The 22,503-nt window shown below is 37.1% G+C and overlaps 1 protein-coding gene across 2 annotated transcripts; it reads left to right on the top strand.

Annotated features, from left to right (window-relative positions):
- Nucleotides 1-219: 219 nt before the first annotated feature.
- Nucleotides 220-16,600, top strand: CBLL1 (Cbl proto-oncogene like 1). Of its 2 annotated transcripts, none has more exons than XM_040260837.1 (6): nucleotides 220-3,026; nucleotides 7,734-7,901; nucleotides 10,827-10,927; nucleotides 11,318-11,401; nucleotides 12,390-12,463; nucleotides 15,029-16,600. In XM_040260837.1, exons 1-6 carry the CDS (start codon nucleotides 3,014-3,016, stop codon nucleotides 16,065-16,067), a joined length of 1,479 nt encoding a protein of 492 aa, XP_040116771.1. In that variant the 5' UTR covers nucleotides 220-3,013; the 3' UTR covers nucleotides 16,068-16,600. The 2 variants fall into 2 exon arrangements, with proteins under 2 accessions (XP_040116771.1, XP_040116773.1); XM_040260839.1 differs by having other exon boundaries at nucleotides 2,923-3,026; nucleotides 10,830-10,927.
- Nucleotides 16,601-22,503: the final 5,903 nt, after the last annotated feature.

Consider the following 22,503-nt stretch of genomic DNA (forward strand, 5'->3'; position numbering starts at 1 on the left):
CTTCAAATGCTATCCTGTTCATCAAGATAAAGTCAGTCTACCTAACTGCCCTCAGCTCATAATTTTCTCTGAAAGTAGAGAAACAGCCCTACAGGTAGGTACTATTACCATTCCCACTGCATTCTCCTGAAAGACACAGAATGTAATTCCATGTTTTTATTTCTATAAATACTAGGCTATATGGTTCTGCATATAGAAACCATTATTTATATGTTTTTTTCCTTCTGTGGTCTTAGGCACTACAGTGTTACAATTATAAGAGCATTAATGAGGACCCTCACTGGTGGTCCAGTGGTTAAGACTTGGCATTTCCACTGCAGGGGGCAGGATTTGATATGTGGTTCCAGAACTAAGATTCCATAAGGTATGCAGTGGGGGGGGGGGGGAAGCATTAAAGAAATGAAAGTTATTGCCCTTGATCTGGCATTGAGGAGTCTCAAGCTCTCTGACAAACATCCTATTTTTTTGTAAGTAAATAGTGCTATGTATTTAAATGCAAGGTCATCAAAACACCTTGAAGAGCGCTGACTAGCAGTTGTCTGTCAATAAGATGAAAATATGATATATACCTTAGTGCTTCTGATTGTCCATTACCATGATGTTTCATTTTTATAAACCTTAGGATAGAACCAAGCTATAAATTAAGTATAAATGTTGACTTTCAGTAAAATTGTGACTGCTTACAGCACAAAGGTTAACAACAATGGATACCAGAGGGCAGTAATAAAATGTTATATACAGTTTCTCTTATCATTTTAGAGGAAGAAATTAATTTGTCATATTGCCACTGTTCTAGTAAAGTGAGGTTACAGTTAAGGGGAAAGTGAATATAGAGCACAGATGCTATAGAAATGCATAAAAGCATGAGGTCAAATCAAATAAATGTTTACCTAACATTTTAGCAATAAGAAATCTAAACATGTAAGTTTCCTTTTAGTAAATTTTCATAACTTGATGCACCATAAAATGCTGACATAACTTCTGACTTACATATTAAATTACATAAAACAGTTTGAAGACATTTTTAAAAATTCTAATTCTTTAAGTAGCATCAGCAGACACTAATATTATTATTCTGAACCTGGATCTGCATCAATCTGAAGCATGGCTGAGTCTACGGCCATACCACCCTGAATGCAACTGACCTTGTCTGAAGGATGGTTGATAGGCTAAATATGGGGATTGAAAAAATTTAAAAAACAAAACACTTTCTAGGTGACAACTACTTTTCTTTTACACACAAAATTGGTGGAAAATGCTTGATTTTCATACCAATATTGTATTTAGAGAAACAGGGAGGTATGGAAGAAAGGTTGTTTCCCCCAACTTGCAAAACACAAAAAATGCCCAGCAACTGAAAGCATCTTGAAAACCACTTAGGAATACAGAAACTTACATTTTAACAAAAGCAAGTGTAACTCTGAATCACAATTGTCCTTAGTTGTGAATGCACCTAAAAACTTGTTTTTAAAGCTACACAAACGGTAAGTCTTTTAAAAGATCCCACCAAAACATTCACCGAATAACACAGAACACTTACAGTATTACTCATCATATTATTCCAAGCTCTCACTGGTTAACTATACAGATAGAGCACATCACTACACATACTTGACTCCGAATTCAGCACCATGAAACCGCTTCTCTAAGAGGTCGACACAATAATCTTTAATTGATCTAGAAACTCTGGCACTGAAAGCGTGCATAACACAAGGTAATGATGTCGTCACCGAGGGAGACAAGAATAGAACCCAAATCCCTTGACTCCCCAGCTTGTGTTTTCCACTAATTGTGCTCCTTTCTACTCATTCGAGAGCATCAAGTGTGAAGGGCTGGAGAAGGGAGTAGACACATGCGCCAGGGTCGCGAGGTGGAGACGGCCCAGAAGGTCCTCAGGAATCACTCTTTGGCACTTGTCTTTTGTTTCGGCTGAGGACGATGAAAGCTGCAGCAACCACCAACCCTTGGGACCAAGAACTGGAACTAGGTACTGCCCGTGGCGGTAACTTGTCTTTTCATTTTAGGCCTTTCCCCTTTTTCACGGCTCCATCGCGGCCAGCCCTAACCTCTCCCCATCCTCAGCTCTACTCCGCACCGGAGTGCCCGCTGACCTTTATAAGAGGCGGCTGCGCTGCATCCGGCCTCCACCTGGCCCCGCGTACGCTCCTTAGGACAGGTGTTCTAGGGGGAGGGGGAGGTTTCCCTAGAAAATGAATGCTAATCAAGCGTTAGAAATGGGTTTCAACTGTTGGCAACTTGAGATGGGAACCGGGGTAGATACCCAAGTCAGCTTCTGCGTGGGTCTGTGCAGCTCATCACGACAAAGCAAAATGTAGATATATATGCATAGAGCTTTTCTCTCTAGCTGGGAGCCTTACACAGCTCAACCGTCCCCTAGGCAACCTCCCGCTGGAGGACGCTTTCCGGAGCGCGCGTGTTTACAGTCTTCCTGGACCGGGGGTGCTGGAGAACGTCGCTCGCGGACTCTGGGGGATTCCAAACCGTTACTCCGCCCGCCGGGGTGGGGACAGCCCAACGGCTGAGCCTGCGCAGTTGGGCTAGGTCGGAACCAGGGTCCCGGCGCACTACAAGTCCCAGAAGGCAAAGCTCCGCGCGGGGTCGGGGAGGTACGGGGGTGCGGGACGCGGCGGCTGCCTTACCTGCCGCGAGCTTAGTCCTCCGGCTACTACCGGCTCTCCCCCTCCCCCGTTCCCGTCAGTCTCTGCTCCACATTAAAAGGCTACTTCCTCTGGAAGCACATGAGAGGAACCCTTAGCAGCCTCTACACTGACGCTCCCCGCGTACTCGCTTTTTCTCTCTCTGCCCGAACTGAGCCTGACTCCCTCACCGGAGTCGGCTAGCGGACGCAAGAGAAGGGAACTTTTGGAGGGAACCAACCTGGTTCCACCTGATCACACTTCCGCCTCCCGGGCTCCGGAAGGTACCGCGCACGCGCTCCCTGCGACTCCGGCGCGGTTGACTTCCGCTCCCACTGTGCCCTGCGAGTCGAATCATGGATCACACTGGTAAGGAGGCGGAGGCAGTGGGGGTCCAGGTTCCATGCCCCCTTGGCCGGCCTGGGACTGGTCGCCCAGCGAACATAGAGGGGTTACATTCGCCTTACCGCACTGGGGTGTGGCGGCGAGGAAGGAATCTTACAGACCCCCTTCCCGTCTCCGGCCAGGGCCTGCTACTTCCTGGCCTACCCTCCGATGTGGTACCTACAGCCTCGGTGCCGGCAACGGCAGCTCCTTCTGAGCCCGGAGCCGGCACCGCGGGGGGCGCGGGCTTCGCGGAGAGGAGAGAGCGTGGGCAGTTTTCCCCCTCATTTTGGGTGCTCTGCCCTACGTTATGGGGACTGGCGGGTAGCGAGTCTGGGAAGTCTCATTACGCTGCGAGTCGATGTGCTAGAGTGGGTTAGAGACTTCCTGCTGTTTTGGTCAGGTTTGGGCGGGTGCTGCGGTGGTCACTGCCTGTCGTTGTTTCTCCGGTGTTTCTTGGACTAGAGGTGGGAGAAGGGAGTCGGATATGATTTTTGGAATGATACCGGGAGCAGCTTTTCTGCTTAAGCCTGTAGCATGCCCCGCGCTTCATCTGTGGTCCTTAACCACCAGTCTTGAGCTTAAAATCAAGATATTCTCATCACTTTCTCCAAGTAAGAATGGCTCCATTCTTAAGTGTTTTTTGTCTTTTGCTTCTTGCAGTTTCTGGGTGTTGAATGAGTGCATTTGGAGTTAGATACTGCTCCGTTCAGTTTATCAGCTGTATTACTAGTATGGTGATAAAAGGCTTTTTTCCAGCATCACGTATTAGTTAGGATTCCTCAGTCATCAACTGTCTACTTAATTTCATATATATATGTACACACACACGCACGTTATGTGTGTATGTATACACACACACATACACGTATGTATATACACATTCTTCTAGGCTTGGAGGTGGAATGATAAACAAGGTGAACTGAGTCCCTGTCCTCAGGGAAGTTACGTTCTATTGGGAAAACCACAATGAACAAGTGTTTAGAAATACAGATTATTATGAGGGCTTTGAAGAAGACATATAGGGCTGTGGAAGGTAGAAGCTTCAGAGACGGTGGTCAGGAAGAGTCTTTTTAGGAAAGTAACATTTGTAAGCTGTGATCTGATGGATGAGAGGAATCCAGCTTGGCATAAATCAAGTGGAAAGCGTTTATAACAGGTACTAAGACTCTGAGGGAGGAAAATGTAGAGAAAACCAATCAGCTGCACTTACATAGAGGGAAAGAGCCCTAAGATAAGATTGGTAAGGAAGGCAGGAGTCGGGTGGTGCAAGACTTTGAAGTCCATGGTAAAGATTTGAGTGTTATTTTAAGTGCAATATGAAGCCATTGAACAGAAGTAGAGGAGGAACATAATCTCTTTTTTAAAGTATAACAGGTTGTTGTATGAAGAATGGTGTAAGAGAAGGAGGTGAGATAAATAGAAAATTTAGGAAGTGATTGCAATAGACCAGAAGGGAAGCTTGGTTTAGTGACTGTGGCTTGGTTTAGTAAAAACAGGAATGGGCAGATTCAGTAAATATTTTGGTGGTAGAACTCAGGCCCTGGTGGATTGGTTTGGAGGCATGTGAGAGAAAGGAAAGGTGCGTAGGGTTCTAGTTTTTGAGTGGTGTCCTTTATTGGAAGACTTGGGAGAAAAATACCTTTTTTTTTTTTTTTTTTAATGGAGTAGAGGTGACAAATGGGAATTTGGCAACAAGACTTTGAACTGCTAAGGATGAGGTGTTTGTTGGGACATAGAAGGGGAGATGTCAAGTGGAAATCATAGGGTGGTTTGTTTGGAATGATTTTAAGGCATGAGGATGGATGAGATCGCTTAAGGAAAGGGAAAACAGTAGAGAAGAGGGCCTAGCAGCAGGCTCTAGGGAACTCTAGTGTTTGGAGCTTTTATAGAATTGAAACCGTGAAATCTTGGTGTTAGAGAAGCAAACGTGCCACATTAGTGAAATGTTTCTCATTTGAGCCTGTTACTGGAATTGGGAGTCAAGCACTTTTCACAGTTTAAAGATGTTATGTTAGGAAATTGTAATGTGGGTTGGTGTGTATCTGAGTATTTATTATCCTACTTTCTAAGTTAAAAGTTTGCCTAAGAAAGTAAAAGTCATCCTAACATGGAAATACTCACTAATGAACTGACCTCTTGAAAAAATAGTTTCTGCTCAGATATCCCTGCTGCTTAACATGAACCTCTTTTCTTTTTTTTTTTTTAGTTAATTTCCTTATAAGGCAGTGTCCTTACCAGTTTCATGTCAGAAAATGGTATTAAATGTTGTATACTGATTGTGATTACAAACCTTACAAAATATTCAAGTTTTCATGATTTTCATAAACGTGAATTTGGTAATTGAATCACAAATAAAATCATTGGGAAATGAGGATGTGCCAGATAGCCAGTAAATTGAACACATTATGTCAGGATAGGCATCTCAAAAGGAAAATTCTAATATCAAAGGATTAAAAGAGGCCCCTGGGGAGATTGATGGAACTCTCGAATGTTATGCAAAAATGACTGGTTTTGTGAATGTGCTGAAATTGTCAGTCATAAAATGAAGGCTATCCTGTAGTATTGTAATAGAAAATTATTTCAAGAAACTCCTAATTAACACTTGAGTCTTTGGCCATTCTAAAAGTTAGCACTTAGTTGTAACTGGAACCTAAATTTTGTAAAAATATTTCTTGATTCCTTTAATTCAAGATAAAATTCTGCACAAATCTTTTAAAAACCTATATAATACAGTATTCCGTATTAGGCCTTTTACTCTCTATAATATCCAAGGACTTTTGGTTGTTAGGGTTTTAGGGGTTTTAGTTGTGATATTCAACTAAATATATTGTTGAATATATTGCATATATATTGTATATTTTGACTCATAATAACCCCCCCCAGGATAAACCCAGAGTGATGTCACTATTAACAGCTTGAACTTGGAGTCTGAGGCAGACTGCAAGATGTTAGAGGGCAGCAGGCTCTTGAAAGTCATAATTGTGACTTCGGATGTCTAGGGTAGTGTGAAAAGGACTTGTAGTAATGAAGTGTTCACCAAGGAAAAACCGTTCAGAGTCCTTTTACTGTCGGAAAGATGACATTGAACTGTCTCTGATAACTTGCTATTTTTTTAATTCATTGAAAAATCAGGAATACCTTCTAAGCAAAAAAAAAAAATTCATTCTGCCATACCTTTTTGCTATTACATTGTTTGCAGGTACTTTAAACAGCTAGAGTCAAAGCAGATGAAATACATTATTACCTTTTTGCTACTTCATTGCTTGTAGATATTTAGCAACTAAATACAACTAGAGTGAAAGCAGATGAAAGCATTATCTGATTGTTGATACTTTTGTGAAGTATTGAGAGTTAAATCAAGATGGATTTATCCTAGTTTAAGACCTAACTGTCCATGTATTCCCATTCCCATGAATTTTTTTGCAGATTAGGTGTTATGAAAATAATGATAGAAAGCAGACTGAAAGATATTTAAATTAATAATTAAGGACCGATTTTGAATTTTGTTCTGTGTATTATTGAGAAAGAGTGCAAATCTGTGTGCAATTCTAGTATCCTTAGAGATCATTACTGCTGGGTAGGATACTGCTTCCAAATTTGGCTTTAGTGAATTTAATGTGGATAGTTTGGTTATGTCTCTGTGCTGTCTCCTGCAGTGGCAGTTACATAGCGTTGCTCACTAATTGTCATGTTTAAAATGTTACTATTTTAAATTATTTGCATTTCCTACTTTAGGACATTTGCCTTTCTGCTTTTAGCAGATAAAGGTAAATATTTTCTGGATTGTAATATGTCATGGACTTGAAAAAAAGGTGGCTTTTACTCTTAAAATAGAGTCAGTTCTATGAAATAATGCTCGTATTACTCATAGGATATGAGTAAATTTATTTCGTAAGCTAATAACAGAGACATAGAAAGTGTCAGTTGTTTAGGCCTAGTTGAAGTATAGAAATCTTGCATCCTCCTCACCTATAATTTACCATTACAGTGCTGACTAAGAATAACGCAGTCCCCTGTATATCTAGAAATGTTATAGTACATTAGTGTCTGTGTTTACTGCTAAATTGTGTGGTAATTTTTACTGTATTCCTGAATGCTTTTTAGAAAAACTATTTTACACCGAAGAGGATAATCACATCCCTAAAACTAACTTCATTTTCAGGGTATTATTTATGTAATTCTATCATTGTCAGTGTTAGTTTGTGTTTCCAGTATTATTGATTGTCCTGATGTAGATGCAGATTACTAAATTCATTGAGTGCCTACTTTGCATGCTTGATGGAAATGATGGTTTTCTTTCTTTTTGCTGTTCTTTCTTTACCTTTTATTCCTTCTTTAAAAAAAAAAAAATCTTACAGTTGCTAGACAGAGTTTCTTACCTTAGGCTCATGAAGGATTTTATGTTTCTATAAACCCCTCTGGAATTACATGGAAAATTTTATTGTCCATCCTCTTAGGGAGGGGTTCTGTAACTTTTGTCAACTTTTTAAAGGGCTCCATGTCTTAAAAAACATTGCTTTAAGAGTTTATCCAAAATAGAGAAAATTAGTACTTGAACTTACATAGCATAGTATTTAAAATCAGATACTCAGCCCTTCATGATGTTGGGTATATTGCTTTAATACCTGTGGCAGAATAACCTTCAAAAAGAAAACCTAAAAGAAATTACAACTCTTTTTCCTAACATAGACAATGAGTTACAAGGCACTAATAGTTCTGGATCATTGGGTGGTCTTGATGTTCGAAGACGAATTCCTATAAAGCTCATCTCCAAACAAGGGAACAAAGCCAAAGCTTCACCTCGAACTCCAAGGACTATAAACAGGATGCCTGCAAAGGCTCCAGCTGGTGATGAAGGTAATGTGTTTAACAGGTCCAAAAGTCTTTCTTTTATATCTGATTCCACCAAATAAGCCATGTGATTTTATTTACTTTTAGCCACTTCTTTTTTTATCTTAAATATTCTCTTCAGTCTTTTGACTTCTCATTTTGGCATATTTTACTTGCTATCCCTTTATAAATATTTTTGATTTATTTTCTTTTGTTGAAAGTAACACTGTCTGTTGTTTAGAAAAATCTAAACACTATCACAGAAAACATGATACTAAAGTAAAATTGTCCTCCCATTTTTATTCTCCCCTCAAATAATCCCTGGTATGACATTTTCATAGTTGCTCTATAACTGCCCCCCCCTCCTTTTTTTGTAAGATGCATGTGAGATTCCACTTTCTCCGTAGATTCAGATATATCTTATTTAAGAAGGTGGGTTTAGGTATTTCACTTATGGATATACCATAAGTTATTTTAACAAGTTTTTAAAACATTTTGCTGTTAAAGACAATTTTGCAATAAGTGTCCTTATTTATTTAGTATGTATGTTTTGTAGAATACACACCTTAGTATGTGTATTTTGAAACTTAAATTTTGCATGAATTTGGGCATTTTAGAACTTGGTGGATTTAGAATTTATGCATTTTAGAATTTAATAGATGTTATCAAATGGTTCTTAAAAAATAGTACATCACTTTATACTCCCACACCAATACTGGTACTATTATCCTTTGCAGATTTTTGTACTGATACGTATTTCTTTAATTTATGAGTGGTGCTGTATGTTTTCATAGTATTGGTCATTTCTTTTTTCTAGGCTTTATCTGTTCATATCCTTTTCCATTTTTTTCCTGTTTGATTGTCTTTCTCTTGATTTTTATGAGTTCTTTGTAGATTAACAAAATTGGCTTTTGTTATATGTTGTGTATATTCTCTATTTGTCTTTTGAATTTTATGTATAAAATTTTTATTGTAGAGAAGCTTGACAATTCTTTGTAGTCAGACATTCAGTCTTTTCTACTGAACTTCTGGGTTTTATGTCATCCTTAGAAAGGCCTTTCACCATTTCTTGAGTATAAAACAGTTTTTATGGCCTATGGGCCAAATCCAGTGCTGTTTTTTATCAGTAAGGTTGTATTGGAACACATGCATGCCCATTCTTTTACGTATTGTCTGGCTGTTTTCGGGCTTCCCAGATGGGTCAGTGGTAAAGAATCCACCTGCCAATGCAGGAGTTTTGGGTTTGATCCCTAGGTTGGGAAGATGCCCTGGAGTAGGATATGGCAACCTGTTCCAGTGTGCTTGCTTGGAAAATCCCATGGACAGAGGAGCCTGGTGGGCTGTATATAGTCCCTGGGATCACAAGGAGTTGGACATGACTGAGCTTAGGGCGCACCACGCATAGCTGCTTTCACACTATATTGACATAGTTGAGTAATTGCAGGTATGGCAGTATTTACTTAATTGGTCTTTAGGCAGATAAAGTTCGCTGATCGTGGCTTTGGAACTTTTATGGATGTATATTTGGTTGTTAAAACAAAAATGGGGTGTGACTTGAAGTGGGAGGGGATGAAGAGATATCTGAGAGGAAAAGGCTAGAAAGGGGATTTTAGCTTTTTTCCATTGTTGTACTGTTACACAATAATTTATTTATACATTACTGTATAGTTTTAAGAAATTATTTTAAAACTAGAAAGGCCAAAGTCAGAGTACCCTAGGTTATTGATGGAGCAGCAGCTGCTGCTTTGTTATCTATACAGACACATGTATAGTTTAATGATGGGAGTATAGGTTGAACCACTCTGGATAATGATAATGTGCTCATGATTTTCTTAGCTCTTGTTCTGCTCAGTAATTTTCTGAGTTTTAGATAAGTAGAAAAATTAACTTTCCTTATTTTGAGTTTTCAATGACAGCAGCTTTTATAAGGTATAAATGGCCATCTAAGAGCCTAGGGTCACTCAGATGGAACTTAGAAGAACTCCACATTGGTGTTGCAGGTAATTAGATAGCAGTACACTGGTATATCAGTATCAGCTTCAAGAAATTATTGCATCTGTGCCTGTGTGTCTGTCTGCAGATGTTAACCAGTTCTAGGGCCAAAAGTCGTGAGAAGCCTGGCATATTGGAGGGATAGATTTGTCTTCTCAGCTTTACTTTAGGTAATTGAATTCTACTGAGAATCCCCATCAGACTGTTCACTGATTTTCTTTTCTTTTGTATAAGATGAGAGGATTGCCATCAACTTTTTAATCAGGTCAGAGAAATTGAGCCTATTTGATCTTTATCTTGAAGTTTATTGATATTGCTACATACAGTGTAGGGGAGGAGACTTGTAGGTAGGATATAAATTTTGCTATTCGGGTGAATAACCAAGGAAAGGTTTTAATTGAAATGATGAAGTATAAGTATGTTGAGATTTCTAAAATCAGGTTCAGTTTAAAGTTGAAGAAGTTACCTAATTTTCTAAGTCATAAGAAAGCCTGCAGTATTCTTTGTTAATCTTTTGGCACTAATACCAGTTACAATGTAACACCACTTTTATAGATGATCAGAATAAATGACAATCAGTATCTTTTGTGTAATAATCATGATGATAATTATTAGTAGTTTTATACCAGAAACAGTCTGGTGGGTTAATATGAGCTCTTGAATAGGAGGGAAGAGATCAGAGATCAGAGATCCCTTCCTAGCTCGGCCTCTGTGTGTTGTTATGGTCTCCAGTACTGCAGTATTCTCAGGCCTGAGAATTGGACTGCATCGGTCCCGGGATCGTTTCTAGCAGCCGTTTAGTAAGACTTGATTATGCTGTTCTTAGAGGAGCTTTGAAAGGTGTCAGTGAACAGGTCTGTTTTGTCCATGTACAAAATAGAAATACAGGTCTGTGTACTTGTATTTCCAAAATTAAATTTGAGATGTAAAAAGTTAATAGATAACATTTTGTTTTCTCAGAAGGATTTGATTATAATGAAGAAGAACGGTATGACTGTAAAGGGGGTGAACTGTTTGGAAATCAACGAAGATTTCCTGGACACCTTTTTTGGGACTTTCAGGTATAAGTAAAAATAAAAAATTTTATTAGAACAATAAAATATTTTAAATGCTTTATTAGGACAATTTAGATTGCATAAAGAATAGTGTGAACTTTTATTATAATTATATCTTTCATTACCCGTAAATTGTTTGTTAATGCCTTATTTCCAAAAATAATCTGAAGTAATTTTCAGTGATGTCAAGTAAAATCAATAAGTAATAACACTGTCAAAGGGGGAAAAAACCCAAAACTGATGGTTGCCCAAATAATGTGGCATATGTGGCATTATACCAAGAGATCTTCATTTCTAATTGTTTTAGTAACTTTTATACTAACCAATTCATTGTGTAATTTATAGACATAATTTTTAGAAATGCTTAAGGAAATTTTAATTATATCATTTCAACAGATAAACATCTTAGGTGAAAAGGATGATACTCCAGTTCATTTCTGTGACAAATGTGGATTACCTATTAAAATTTATGGGCGAATGGTAAGTATAACTAAGTTAAATTCTGTTTTTATAAATTTATATATTTGTGTAGAGATGAGGACTCTGAAATTTAAGTAGATTTATTATTGTTCAACAATAAAGTTTATAACGAATAAGTATAAAATAGCTAAGGAAAGTTTGGGGATAATATGCATTTAATAAAATTATCTTGACAGATTCTTGGATTGCTTGTAAAATATTAATTAAGGAAACTAATTCTGAAACTAATTTCTTTGAATGGTTTGATCCTTAAGGAAAAAAATTTTTTTCTTTAACAGAATAAAATCAGTTATTTCTAAAGGCTAAAATTTTTAATATAAAACTGAATTAAATATTATTTATGATTTCTGGGTATTCTAAGCACTTAAAGTACTGTAATTTTATAGTAATTTTCATATATGAAAAGATAGTTTTACGTTTTTGTTGGAAAAAAATTGAATTTACTGTTAAATCTGTGGTGGTAGAAGCCATGGATTCTGCACTGTTGCTTTGCTGTGTGGCATAACTAAATAATAGTAATGAATTGTGAGTTTTAAAATAGTGTAACATTATTTTACTGTGTCCTTCTGATTTATTTTTAAATATTTGTAAGTTCATTAACTTAAGACTACCAGGGAAGAAGGCTGCTTAAATTAAATGTAGAGGATACATGTTCTTTCACTGCCATGAAATACTTTCTGGAGATAATAGGACTAGATGAAACGTTGTACAGTATTCTTCAGGAGCTTTTAACCTGTAGGAACCATGAATGGGCATGTATATGTTTTTTTGGAGAAAGGGCCAAAGTTTTCATTGCATTCTCACAAAGAGCTTTGTGACTGAAAAAGGCTAACTGTTGCTTTTATGTAATTAGTACTTAATAAATGTTCATTTTAACCAACAGTTCTTAAGTACCTTCCATGTCTAGGTCACTGCGCTCACTGTTGCTTTTTATCGAAGTATTTTAATTTGCTCTAGAATATTAACTGTAACATGTCTCTGTTTGCAGATTCCATGCAAGCATGTGTTTTGCTATGACTGTGCTATTTTACATGAAAAAAAGGGAGATAAGATGTGTCCGGGGTAAGATCATCATTAAATTTTTAAATAATAAGGATTGTGATACAGTGATTTATGATCTAGGTTAAAGGTAAGGATATGATATAGACCATTGGCAAGATGTCAAGTGTGTAGACCTGGCAAATGTTTCTCTGTGAGCTTAGAGTTGACTATAACCTTCTCCTTAGGATAGGGCTAATTAGCTATTATCAGTTATTATCATTGGCCAAAATAACAATAATAAATACATTACAAAGTTAGCATTATAAACCAAAAATACTTTCTTATTTTAATGGGATGCTAGACAGGTAGTAAGTATCATGTAGTGATTTAGAGCAAAGACTCTGGAATTAGAATTATTGGATTCAAATCTCTATTTTGTGATTTATTAACTGTGTCACATAGATGATTTATCTGTAAAATGGAGCTAATAATAGTACTTACCTCCCTGGGTTATTATTAGAAGTAAATGAGTAGCAGATAGCAAGTACTATGTAAGTATAAACTCTTATTTATTGACTTTAAATCTGATTATGTCTTGAGTACATCTTAGAACACCTTCATGTTCTAAGACAGGCTCAGACAAATTAAGACCATAGGGAGGTGTTGATCGATAGTGATCTGTTTGGGAATGGTAAGGATCCAGAATAAAGTATGAATTTTTATATCAATTCAGAACCCCTGATAGAAGATTTAAGAAAAACTTTGAGAGAAACTTCTTTGGGACAAGTGTAGGCTTTCTAGGTCACTTATAACCTAAGTTAGAACCTATCCCAAGGGTTGTAATATTAGTTGATAATAAAATTGTGGACAGTTGTAAGGGATAGTTTTCTTTTATGGTGTAGGAAGATAAGCATCTGTGGGAGAGAATGAATGATTCATTAACAAACCAGTAAGAACTAATTCTCTTAGCATATTTTATTAGCCCTTTAAAGTCATATATTATAAATTTTATAGTGTGAGTTTAAAGAATATTTTCTCAATAGAATTATAATTCAAAAGAATTAGGAAATTGACAGTGCATATTCATTATTTGCCTCATTTTCTGTAGTGCCTGGTTTTCCAACACAGTGTACATCCACTTAAATTCTATAGTAAATTTGATTGCCTCATTGAGATAAGGGATTTTGGATGTTGTAAAACACCATGTAGAGGACATCAGAAGGTTTTCTCTTTTATGTAAGTGTTTTGATGTTAATATTTAAAAGGGAATTTAGTTTTCAAGTTTTTCAGTGTAACTTCAGTTGGCTGTTAGGGATATTAAAACATAAGCTTATCTGGATTAACAGACCTGGGTCAGAAAGTGAAGAAATGACAACCCAAATTAATGTAAATATTATATACTAATGCTTAAGCATCACCCAAAGAAATACACTCCACCCCCCAATCCTGTTACTGTGGAGCTATTTCAGAGTTTATAGTAAATTAGAAGCAAAAAATGAGAAGTGTGCCAAATGGCCACTAAAGGGAAGCCTCCTAAGTATGACGAAGTAGTACCAGCCTACAGTGAGGAAGAAATACCAGCCACCACTCCAAATCAAGAATATGGAGCCATTTGATACAGGTCATATGACCTGATCCACATATTCAATGATGATAGCTTATACATGTTTAGTGCTTAACTAATCATTAAGTCCTGTCATTTTCATTGTTTCATTGATGTTTCAAATGTTCTGTTAAGTAGGGTGAAGTCTATATAAAAGCATGAGTTAGATTAGATGTTATAACCCATTTTACAGATAAAGAAACAAAGTTTAAATGACTTCTCCAAGATCTTAGCCAATACTAGGTCCCAGTTCCAATTCCTAGTTCAGTCTTCTTTCTGTTGTTTCAAGAAGCCTTCTAAAGGCAAAAGTGGATTAAAAAACAGCAGATGAAGAATAGTTACAATTTAACCCTGACTTATTAAGAAAATAATTAGTTAAATTTAGTGTTTATAATTTAGAAAAGTAGGAGTGTGTAATACTTTGTAGTAGTAAATTTGTCTGACAATTCAGGAAGACCCCCCTCCTTGAAAGGACTCTTGGCATTCATGGTTTGAATTTAAAATATTGTTTAATATTAAGAACCTTGATGGTTAGGATGATCCTGTTTATTTTTGTAGTTCTTATAACACCTTTCACTTAGTATCTTCTACGTAGTATTATTTGCTCAGAAAATTGCTTACTGGTCAATAAATACTCTACAGGTTTGCATTTTGTGATTCTGACAAGATCCTTTGGTTTGCCCTTCCTGGAGTTTTGGGGTTTTTTGCACACGGATTCAAAACATAGAATTGTTTGTGAAATCAGATAAATTCTAAATCTTGGTAAGAAAAGGGTTTTGCTTCAAACCTACCCTGTTTGATAAACACTTAAAATTTTTTTCTTAAGAATTTTGATGTTGACAGAAATGCTGATGCTTAATAGCAAACAAACCACAAAGTGGAAAAGATTAAAGCTTCACTTACATTAACTATAACTTTTAATTGTGAACTTTTTGCAATGTTTTCCATAATAAAATTTAAAACTAGTCATATCTTTAAAATTTAGTACATTATTTTTATAGTCTGTTTTTAGTAAATCAAACTTTTTTCCCCTTCTAATTTAGCTGTAGTGATCCTGTGCAGCGAATTGAGCAGTGTACACGAGGTTCTCTCTTCATGTGTAGCATTGTTCAAGGGTGCAAGAGAACATACTTGTCTCAGAGAGACTTACAGGCTCATATCAACCACCGCCATATGAGAGCTGGAAAACCTGTTACCCGGGCTTCACTTGAAAATGTTCATCCTCCTCCGATTGCCCCCCCACCAGCTGAAATCCCCGATCGTTTTATCATGCCGCCAGACAAGCACCATGTGAGCCATATTCCGCCAAAGCAGCACATCATGATGCCACCGCCTCCTTTGCAACATGTGCCCCACGAGCACTATAATCAGCCACATGAGGATATCCGTGCTCCTCCAGCTGAGTTGTCCATGGCTCCACCTCCTCCTCGCTCAGTCAGTCAGGAAACCTTTCGTATTTCAACAAGAAAACACAGCAATTTAATAACTGTCCCTATTCAGGATGACTCAAATCCAGGTGCTAGAGAACCACCACCTCCTGCCCCCGCACCTGCTCACCATCATCCTGAATATCAGGGTCAACCAGTGGTCTCGCACCCTCATCATATTATGCCTCCACAGCAACATTATGCACCACCCCCACCTCCTCCACCACCAATAAGCCATCCAATGCCACATCCTCCCCAGGCCGCAGGTACTCCTCACTTGGTGTATAGCCAAGCTCCACCTCCACCAATGACCTCTGCTCCACCACCAATTACCCCTCCCCCTGGACATATTATTGCCCAGATGCCACCTTATATGAATCATCCTCCTCCAGGACCTCCCCCACCTCAACATGGTGGTCCACCTGTAACTGCACCCCCTCCTCACCATTACAATCCCAACTCTTTACCCCAGTTCACTGAAGATCAAGGAACTCTGAGCCCTCCATTTACACAACCAGGGGGAATGAGTCCTGGTATATGGCCTGCTCCGAGAGGGCCACCTCCTCCTCCACGAATGCAGGGTCCACCTTCTCAAACCCCACTACCTGGACCACATCATCCAGATCAGACAAGATATAGACCGTATTATCAATGATAATAGCACTCTGAACTGATGACATGAGGAGGAAACAAAACTTATGTGTATAGTCAATCTTTTCTTTAAGCTTTGACTGTTCGGGGAAGGAAAAGCACCTCTTGCTGAGGTGGCTGTACAACACTTAGGGTCTTGTCTCTTAAAATGGTTTTAAATCTTGACCTTAGGATTGATTTCAAGTACTATACTGTAGTGCAGTTAAGTGGCTCAGTTGAGCACAGCTATATTTTAAGAACTTTGTTCCCCTAGTGTGGTAAATTGACCCAGAGGTGACCATTTGTAAAAAAAAAAAAAGAAATTGAAAACATTTTTCCATTGTTCCACTTTCAAAAGTACGTCTTTTGTTAAACCCAGTGTTTAAGTTTTTCTTGTGATACATTTTGTTAACCTGTGTAAAAGGATTAAACTTCAATATGGTTGTAAAAATACTATTTTTATGTGAACTTAAGTGCAGCCACATACTGTTTTTTAAACCATATGTTTTACCACTAATTTCCCAAAGTTACAATAAAATCCTAAAAGTAAAAATCTAATAGAATTTACTGTAAGGCAGACTGTTAAATGGTAAAAAATTATTTCACATTTTAGGCACTGAAATTTTGAGGTATATTAGGTATATAATGCACTTCACTTGGATGCCTTTTCATTTATAGGCAGCCTCAGGAGCACCAAAATACATTGAAATTCCAGTACTAAGAATATTTATGTCTGTAATGTTAAGAGGCATTGCTTGTATTTTTGGAAAGATAGGGCCAAAGTATTCAACTCTGTAGGCTCCAAGCTGTTGGGGATGCTGTTACTCATTAATGCTTTTTACCGAATGGTTGGAGTCATATGATGCATCACACTTATTAACCTTAAGTAACATTTTATAGAACTGTATAAGTGGTATTCTTTAGATGAAGTGTGTTCCTCTCTGCTCATTGTCTGAAACTAAATATTTAGGGCTGAATAGGCTTTATGTAATTCCTCATTTCATGGTAGAATTTGATCCTGTGCTTAAGTGGATTCTTGTTTATTGGGTTTTAAAGTATAATTTGAATGCCATGGAGGAATTTAAATACTGTATTAATGAAGGATGTTCTTGTAATCACATATTTGCGTTGCTCAGGTTTCATTACTGTATGATAAGGTGTTTTTCTCTAACTTAACATTTAAAAACTGTTACTGACTTCCTGTTTCTTTTATTGGTTAAGCAGTCTAAAACTTGGAATATTTTTTTAGCATAGAGTCAACAGTGAAGACTACCAGATGATTTTGTATTGAAGAGAAAAGTAATGTGTAAATTGTGAATTTCAGTGCATTATAAGGTGCCTTCGGAGTCAGCTTTTGCATTATAGGGGCTTGTTACAGTCCAGCTAAGATGACCACTTACAGTTTATACAGAATTCATATGTATAAATCAACATTCTTAGGATATTACTATATATCCTTTGAATACACCCCTGTGAAGTACTTCCTCCCCCCTAAAATGGTGCATAACATAAACATGAAATGCGTAGTATACAGATACCATTTATTATTAAATAGTTTGTAGTGTATAAATTTAGAACATTTCTTTTTGACAAGAGGTGAACTGATGGCTAATTTACCATTTAATTCTGTCAGGAACAGGCAAAGCAGTTTCTCACTTTGGATAATCTGATGCAAAGTCATCTATAAATTTAGAGCTGAAATAATATAAATAGCCCTTTCAACCATGACCAGCTGAAAATAATACACTTTTTTTTTAAGTGAAAGTACGTGATTTTTCACACCTAGCAATTTGAGAGTTCAGTGTTAATGCAGTGTTTCTAATGAGAAATTGTTATTAGAAGCATAGGAGTGAAATAGTGTGAAATGGTGGTGAGTGTGTCTATCATATTACTGTAGGTACTTGGACTGGTGCAAACTTGATTACCTTTAATGGCCCTCTTTGGCGCTGTTAAAATATTATTGAAAATTCAGTACCAATAATTTGGTTTCATGTAATAGGAAATAACAAAACTCACTTTAAAGCTTCTCAGCTATTTATGAAGAGCTCACCTGATTTAATTGAAATTCACTAGAATTGAATGTATTGAACAAAAAAATGTTATCACGGTAAAATTCCACATGTTAAGTCTCGTAGGCTTTAAAATTTTTTGGTTAGGTTAAAGAAATATGTGTTATGCAGGGAGGCAGTTCAGATAAATGTGTTGTAGCAGACAGTTTTTTTTTTTTTTTTTTTTAATGGTGTTAGACTTGAATTCATCTAGTTATTGTGTGAATGAGGGTGGGTGGGTAGAAGGATAACAAAATTACTGTTAGTGTTTCTTTCCTTAAGGAAAAAGATGTGAATCCCAGCCTTATTTCAGGGAAGCCTTTGAAGCTATGATGGACGTAAGTCTAAATTAAATGTATGTATGTTTCATTATATTGCTCTTAAAAGACTACTGAGGTGGCAGTTTAATTCTTAAAAACAATAAAATGAAAGCATAAATACTATTTTGCCTAGGTGAGTTTTTACCTAATGATGACACTTTTGGGAGACTGCAGAATTGTCCACGTCGATACAACTTTTACAGCAGAATTTCACATTTTTGGAGATTAACCAGCAAGGTGAATGTTAATATTTCTAAAGTGACATGCTTGTTCAAAGTATAATATATAGTATTGGAGAAAATGATCAGTTGCAAAGATTGTAAGAAACTACTTAATATTCATTTTGCCCTGTAAAAAACCACTTGCTCAAGTTATTGCATAAGAAACTAACACTAATATAAATGGAAAAGATAATTTGACCATATTTTTAAACTTGAAATAGGTCATTTTATGATATGAAGTATACAGAGCTGCTTTTGGCTTTGTTCTGATGTACTGGAAGGGTACATTTCATATGAGTTTTTGGAAAAACCATGTAAACTTTTTTTTGAGAAAACGTTAATGGAAAAAAAAAAAGTGTGGAAAAATCTCAAGTACCTGAAACAAAAATACACTTTTCTGATTATTAGATCAACCACCAAATTGGTATATTGATGTTAATTGACGCTTGACATAATCATACTATATTCTAACTAAAGTGGATTTATTTTTCTTTACTGATTTGTAATTGTAATCTGTTCAGTTGTGGCCTAGACCAAGCAGGCTTTACTTACTACAATATATGCACAATCTAATAAAGCAATATTGGATATACTAGACTTAAAGGGGAAAGAAAGGTAAGCCAGTTAAAATATTGGTAATAATACTAATAAAAATATTTGAATTTTCAAACATTTTTTGTTTTGATTCATGCCCCTTCAGTTTTCTGTCTTTGAGGGGAAAAGTGTTAAGGCAGAATTGTTAAAGCAACATTTTAATATTAAACTTTAATTTCCTCATCTCCCATTTGAAATTTTAGGCATTAAAGAATCACAGGATTTAAATGAACAATGGTGGGTCGTGAGTTTTTATCACTTGGTCAGGACCACGTCTTTCTAAAACTCTAGCCTGTGTCTACAGAATATCCTATTTCTATTTTAAGTTAGTTGTAAGCACCAACTTTAATACTGTATTTAAGTCTGTTTCGTATTAATCTAGTCTTTCTTGGTGTCTCAGTCAGTAAAGAGTCTGCCTACAGTGCGGGAGACCCAGGTTCAATCCCTGGGTTGGGAAGATTCCCTGGAGAAGGAAATGGCAACCCACTCCAGTATTCTTGCCTGGAGAATCCCATGGACAGAGGAACCTGGTGGGCTACAGTCCGTGGGGTCACAAAGAGTTGGATATGACTGAGTGACTTAACACTTTCACTTTTTCCTGTTAATCTACCTTTGAAATTGTTCTCTGTCTTCACATTGAAAATCTTACTCCCTTTTACTTTTCTTCCTATGTGTTGCTTTCAAAACCTTTTAATTTTTTTTTTTTAATTTGTATTCATTTCAGTTATACAAGCAGTAAATTTTGGGGAGAAATATGTCATATTACAAATAAAGACTCCCTTGATCACTACCATAATTTTCCCTTCCAGAGATAACCACTGTTATAACTTCGGTGTACAAATCATGTTAGTTGCAGAGCTGACAACTAAATAATAGGCTTCATGCTCTGGTTAAGCACCTTAATAATCCATGGTAAATGTAGTATTTTGTGGCCTGTACTCAGATATGTACTGAACATACACCATGTGAAATATATTCATTTATATGCTAGATGCCATTTCAAATTTTAAACATTTTATATTGGAGTATTGTTGATTAATAGTGTTAGTTCTGAGTATACAACAAAGTGATTCAGTTACATATATACATCTATCCATTTTCAAGTTCTTTTCTGGTTTAGGTTATTGCAGAATGTTAAGCAGAGCTCCTGTGCTATACAGTAGGTCCTCGTTGGTTATCTGTTGTAAGTATAGCAGTGTGTACATGTTGATCTAAGCTCCCAGTCTGTACGTATCCCTACCCTTCCTGGGCTTCCCTGGTGGCTCAGCTGATAAAGAATCTGCCTGCAATGTGGGAGACCCAGGTTCGATCCCTGGGTTAGGAAGATCCCCTGGAGGAGGGAATGGCCAGCCACTCACGGTATTCACTAATCACTTGGGATGCACAAGTCTTTAGAGACAGATGACCAATGTGTGTGTGTGTGTGTGTGTGTGTGAAGTCGCTCAGTCATGTCCAACTCTGCGACCCTGTGGACTGTAGCCCACCAGGCTCTTCTGTCCATGGGATTCTCCAGGCAAGAACACTGGAGTGGGTTGCCGTTTCCTTCTCCAGGGGATCTTCCCAACCCAGGGATCGAACCCAGGTCTCCTGCATTGAAGGAGATGGTGTAACCTCTGAGCCAACAGGGAAGCCCAGTAAATTTCGTTAAATTATAAAACATGCTAGAAGTGTGATAAAATCACACTTGTCAGGAAAATAAGAATAAAGGGAAAGTAAGAATAATGTGTTGATAGATTTGCGATTTTAAATCTAGCAGTCTGGATAGAATTCATTGAAAAGTTGACATTTGAGCTAAGATTTGAAGTAAGTAAGAGTTAACCACATATATTATGTGGAAGAACTTTCCAAGCAGAGGACAGAATCTATGAAGGCCTTAAAGAAGCCTAGCACAAATGAGTGAGTAGTAAGAAGAGGTCAGAGAGGTAATGACAGCGGAATGGAAAGATCACAGGCTTCCTAGGCCATTGTAAAGACTTGGACCTTATTGCTCTGACATAGCAAGCCATTGTGAAGTTCTGAGCAAAGGAATGTAATGATTGGGTTCAATTTCTACATGTAAATTGAACACCTATATGATGGACACAGGTATACAATGATGAATAAAATAGATACGATCCCTACCAATTACGAGCTTATATTCTAACCCCTAAATTTAGTAGTCCCTAAGTTTTCCTCAAAAAATTTTATGTTCTTTTTCAAAATACAGTGGCCAGGTGGAAAAAAAACATTAAAAAATATTACAAAAATGGAATATATATACAACCATAATGAGATAATTTGTTTGGTTCTGGAATTAATGTTTTCTAATTGCTTTTCTGGGTATATTTAATTGTGCAATGCTAAATAAGTGACTTTGGAACTTATCTGTAGAATGCATCTATATTGTTCCTGAGTTTAGTCCTGCCTTGTGCTAGATCAGATTTTAGATAGGTTTTTGTTTCTCTGGAGAGAATATTTCCTAAAGATTAAGAGCCTGAGCTCTGGAGTCAAGACTGGACTGAATTCTGGTTCTACTACCTATAGAACTAGCAAGTATATGCAATTCAGACTAATTATTTAATCTTTAAGCCTTGATTTATTTTGCTTTTCTGAAAAATGAGGATAAACATAGAACCTACCTTATGGGGACTTTTTTGAGAGTTAAATGAGCTGGTTCTAGATATAAGGTAGAGTCAGCTGAATTTCCTGACAGATTTTTCAGCTTGACCAGCTGGAAGACTGTGGAGTTGGCATTAACTGGGGTGGAAAGATGCTAGTAGAGCTGATGAGGGGGAGAAGATCAGTAGATAAGTTTTGGCCTGTAGATGTCCAGGTAAAGATGGCAGGCAAATATGAAATATTCCTCTTTGTTCTCTTGTTTACGCAGTAGGTGGTCCAGCTTGCATTTAAGACATTATGTTTCTCAATGAGAAATTACTGTGTTTAGGCAAGAATATGTATCACATGCACGAGTTAGTATTAGAAAATGATTTTGAAGATAAACCTGCTTGGCATGGATGAGCGCCAGCCTTTCTTAATTTCAGTAATACAGCTGCTTCTTGACAAGTGGTTCTGTCTCCCAGTTGATCATTGGATGTCCTCTCCCCTTCAGTCTTGCTCTGATTTGTGTAAGTTTTATTTTTATCTCCCAGCACCAATCTCTTGACATCTTCCTAAATCAAAGATCAGAGTTTTGGGTCCTAGTCAATTTCCAGTATTTGCTCTGAGGCAGGCAAGTCAAGGTCCAGCTCCATGCATACCCCTTACTCAGCATATTCATCTTAGAGGCCTCAGAGAAA

The sequence above is a fragment of the Oryx dammah genome, unplaced genomic scaffold, assembly GCF_014754425.2.
Source record: "Oryx dammah isolate SB20612 unplaced genomic scaffold, SCBI_Odam_1.1 HiC_scaffold_18, whole genome shotgun sequence".
NCBI classification, from domain to species: Eukaryota; Metazoa; Chordata; class Mammalia; order Artiodactyla; family Bovidae; genus Oryx; species Oryx dammah.

Excerpts from the sequence above, each read along its gene's own strand:
- CBLL1 (XM_040260837.1), top strand. Across the intron at positions 7,902-10,826 it reads GGCTCCAGCTGGTGATGAAG|AAGGATTTGATTATAATGAA; the intron begins GTAATGTGTTTA and ends TTGTTTTCTCAG. Across the intron at positions 12,464-15,028 it reads GGAGATAAGATGTGTCCGGG|CTGTAGTGATCCTGTGCAGC; the intron begins GTAAGATCATCA and ends CTTCTAATTTAG.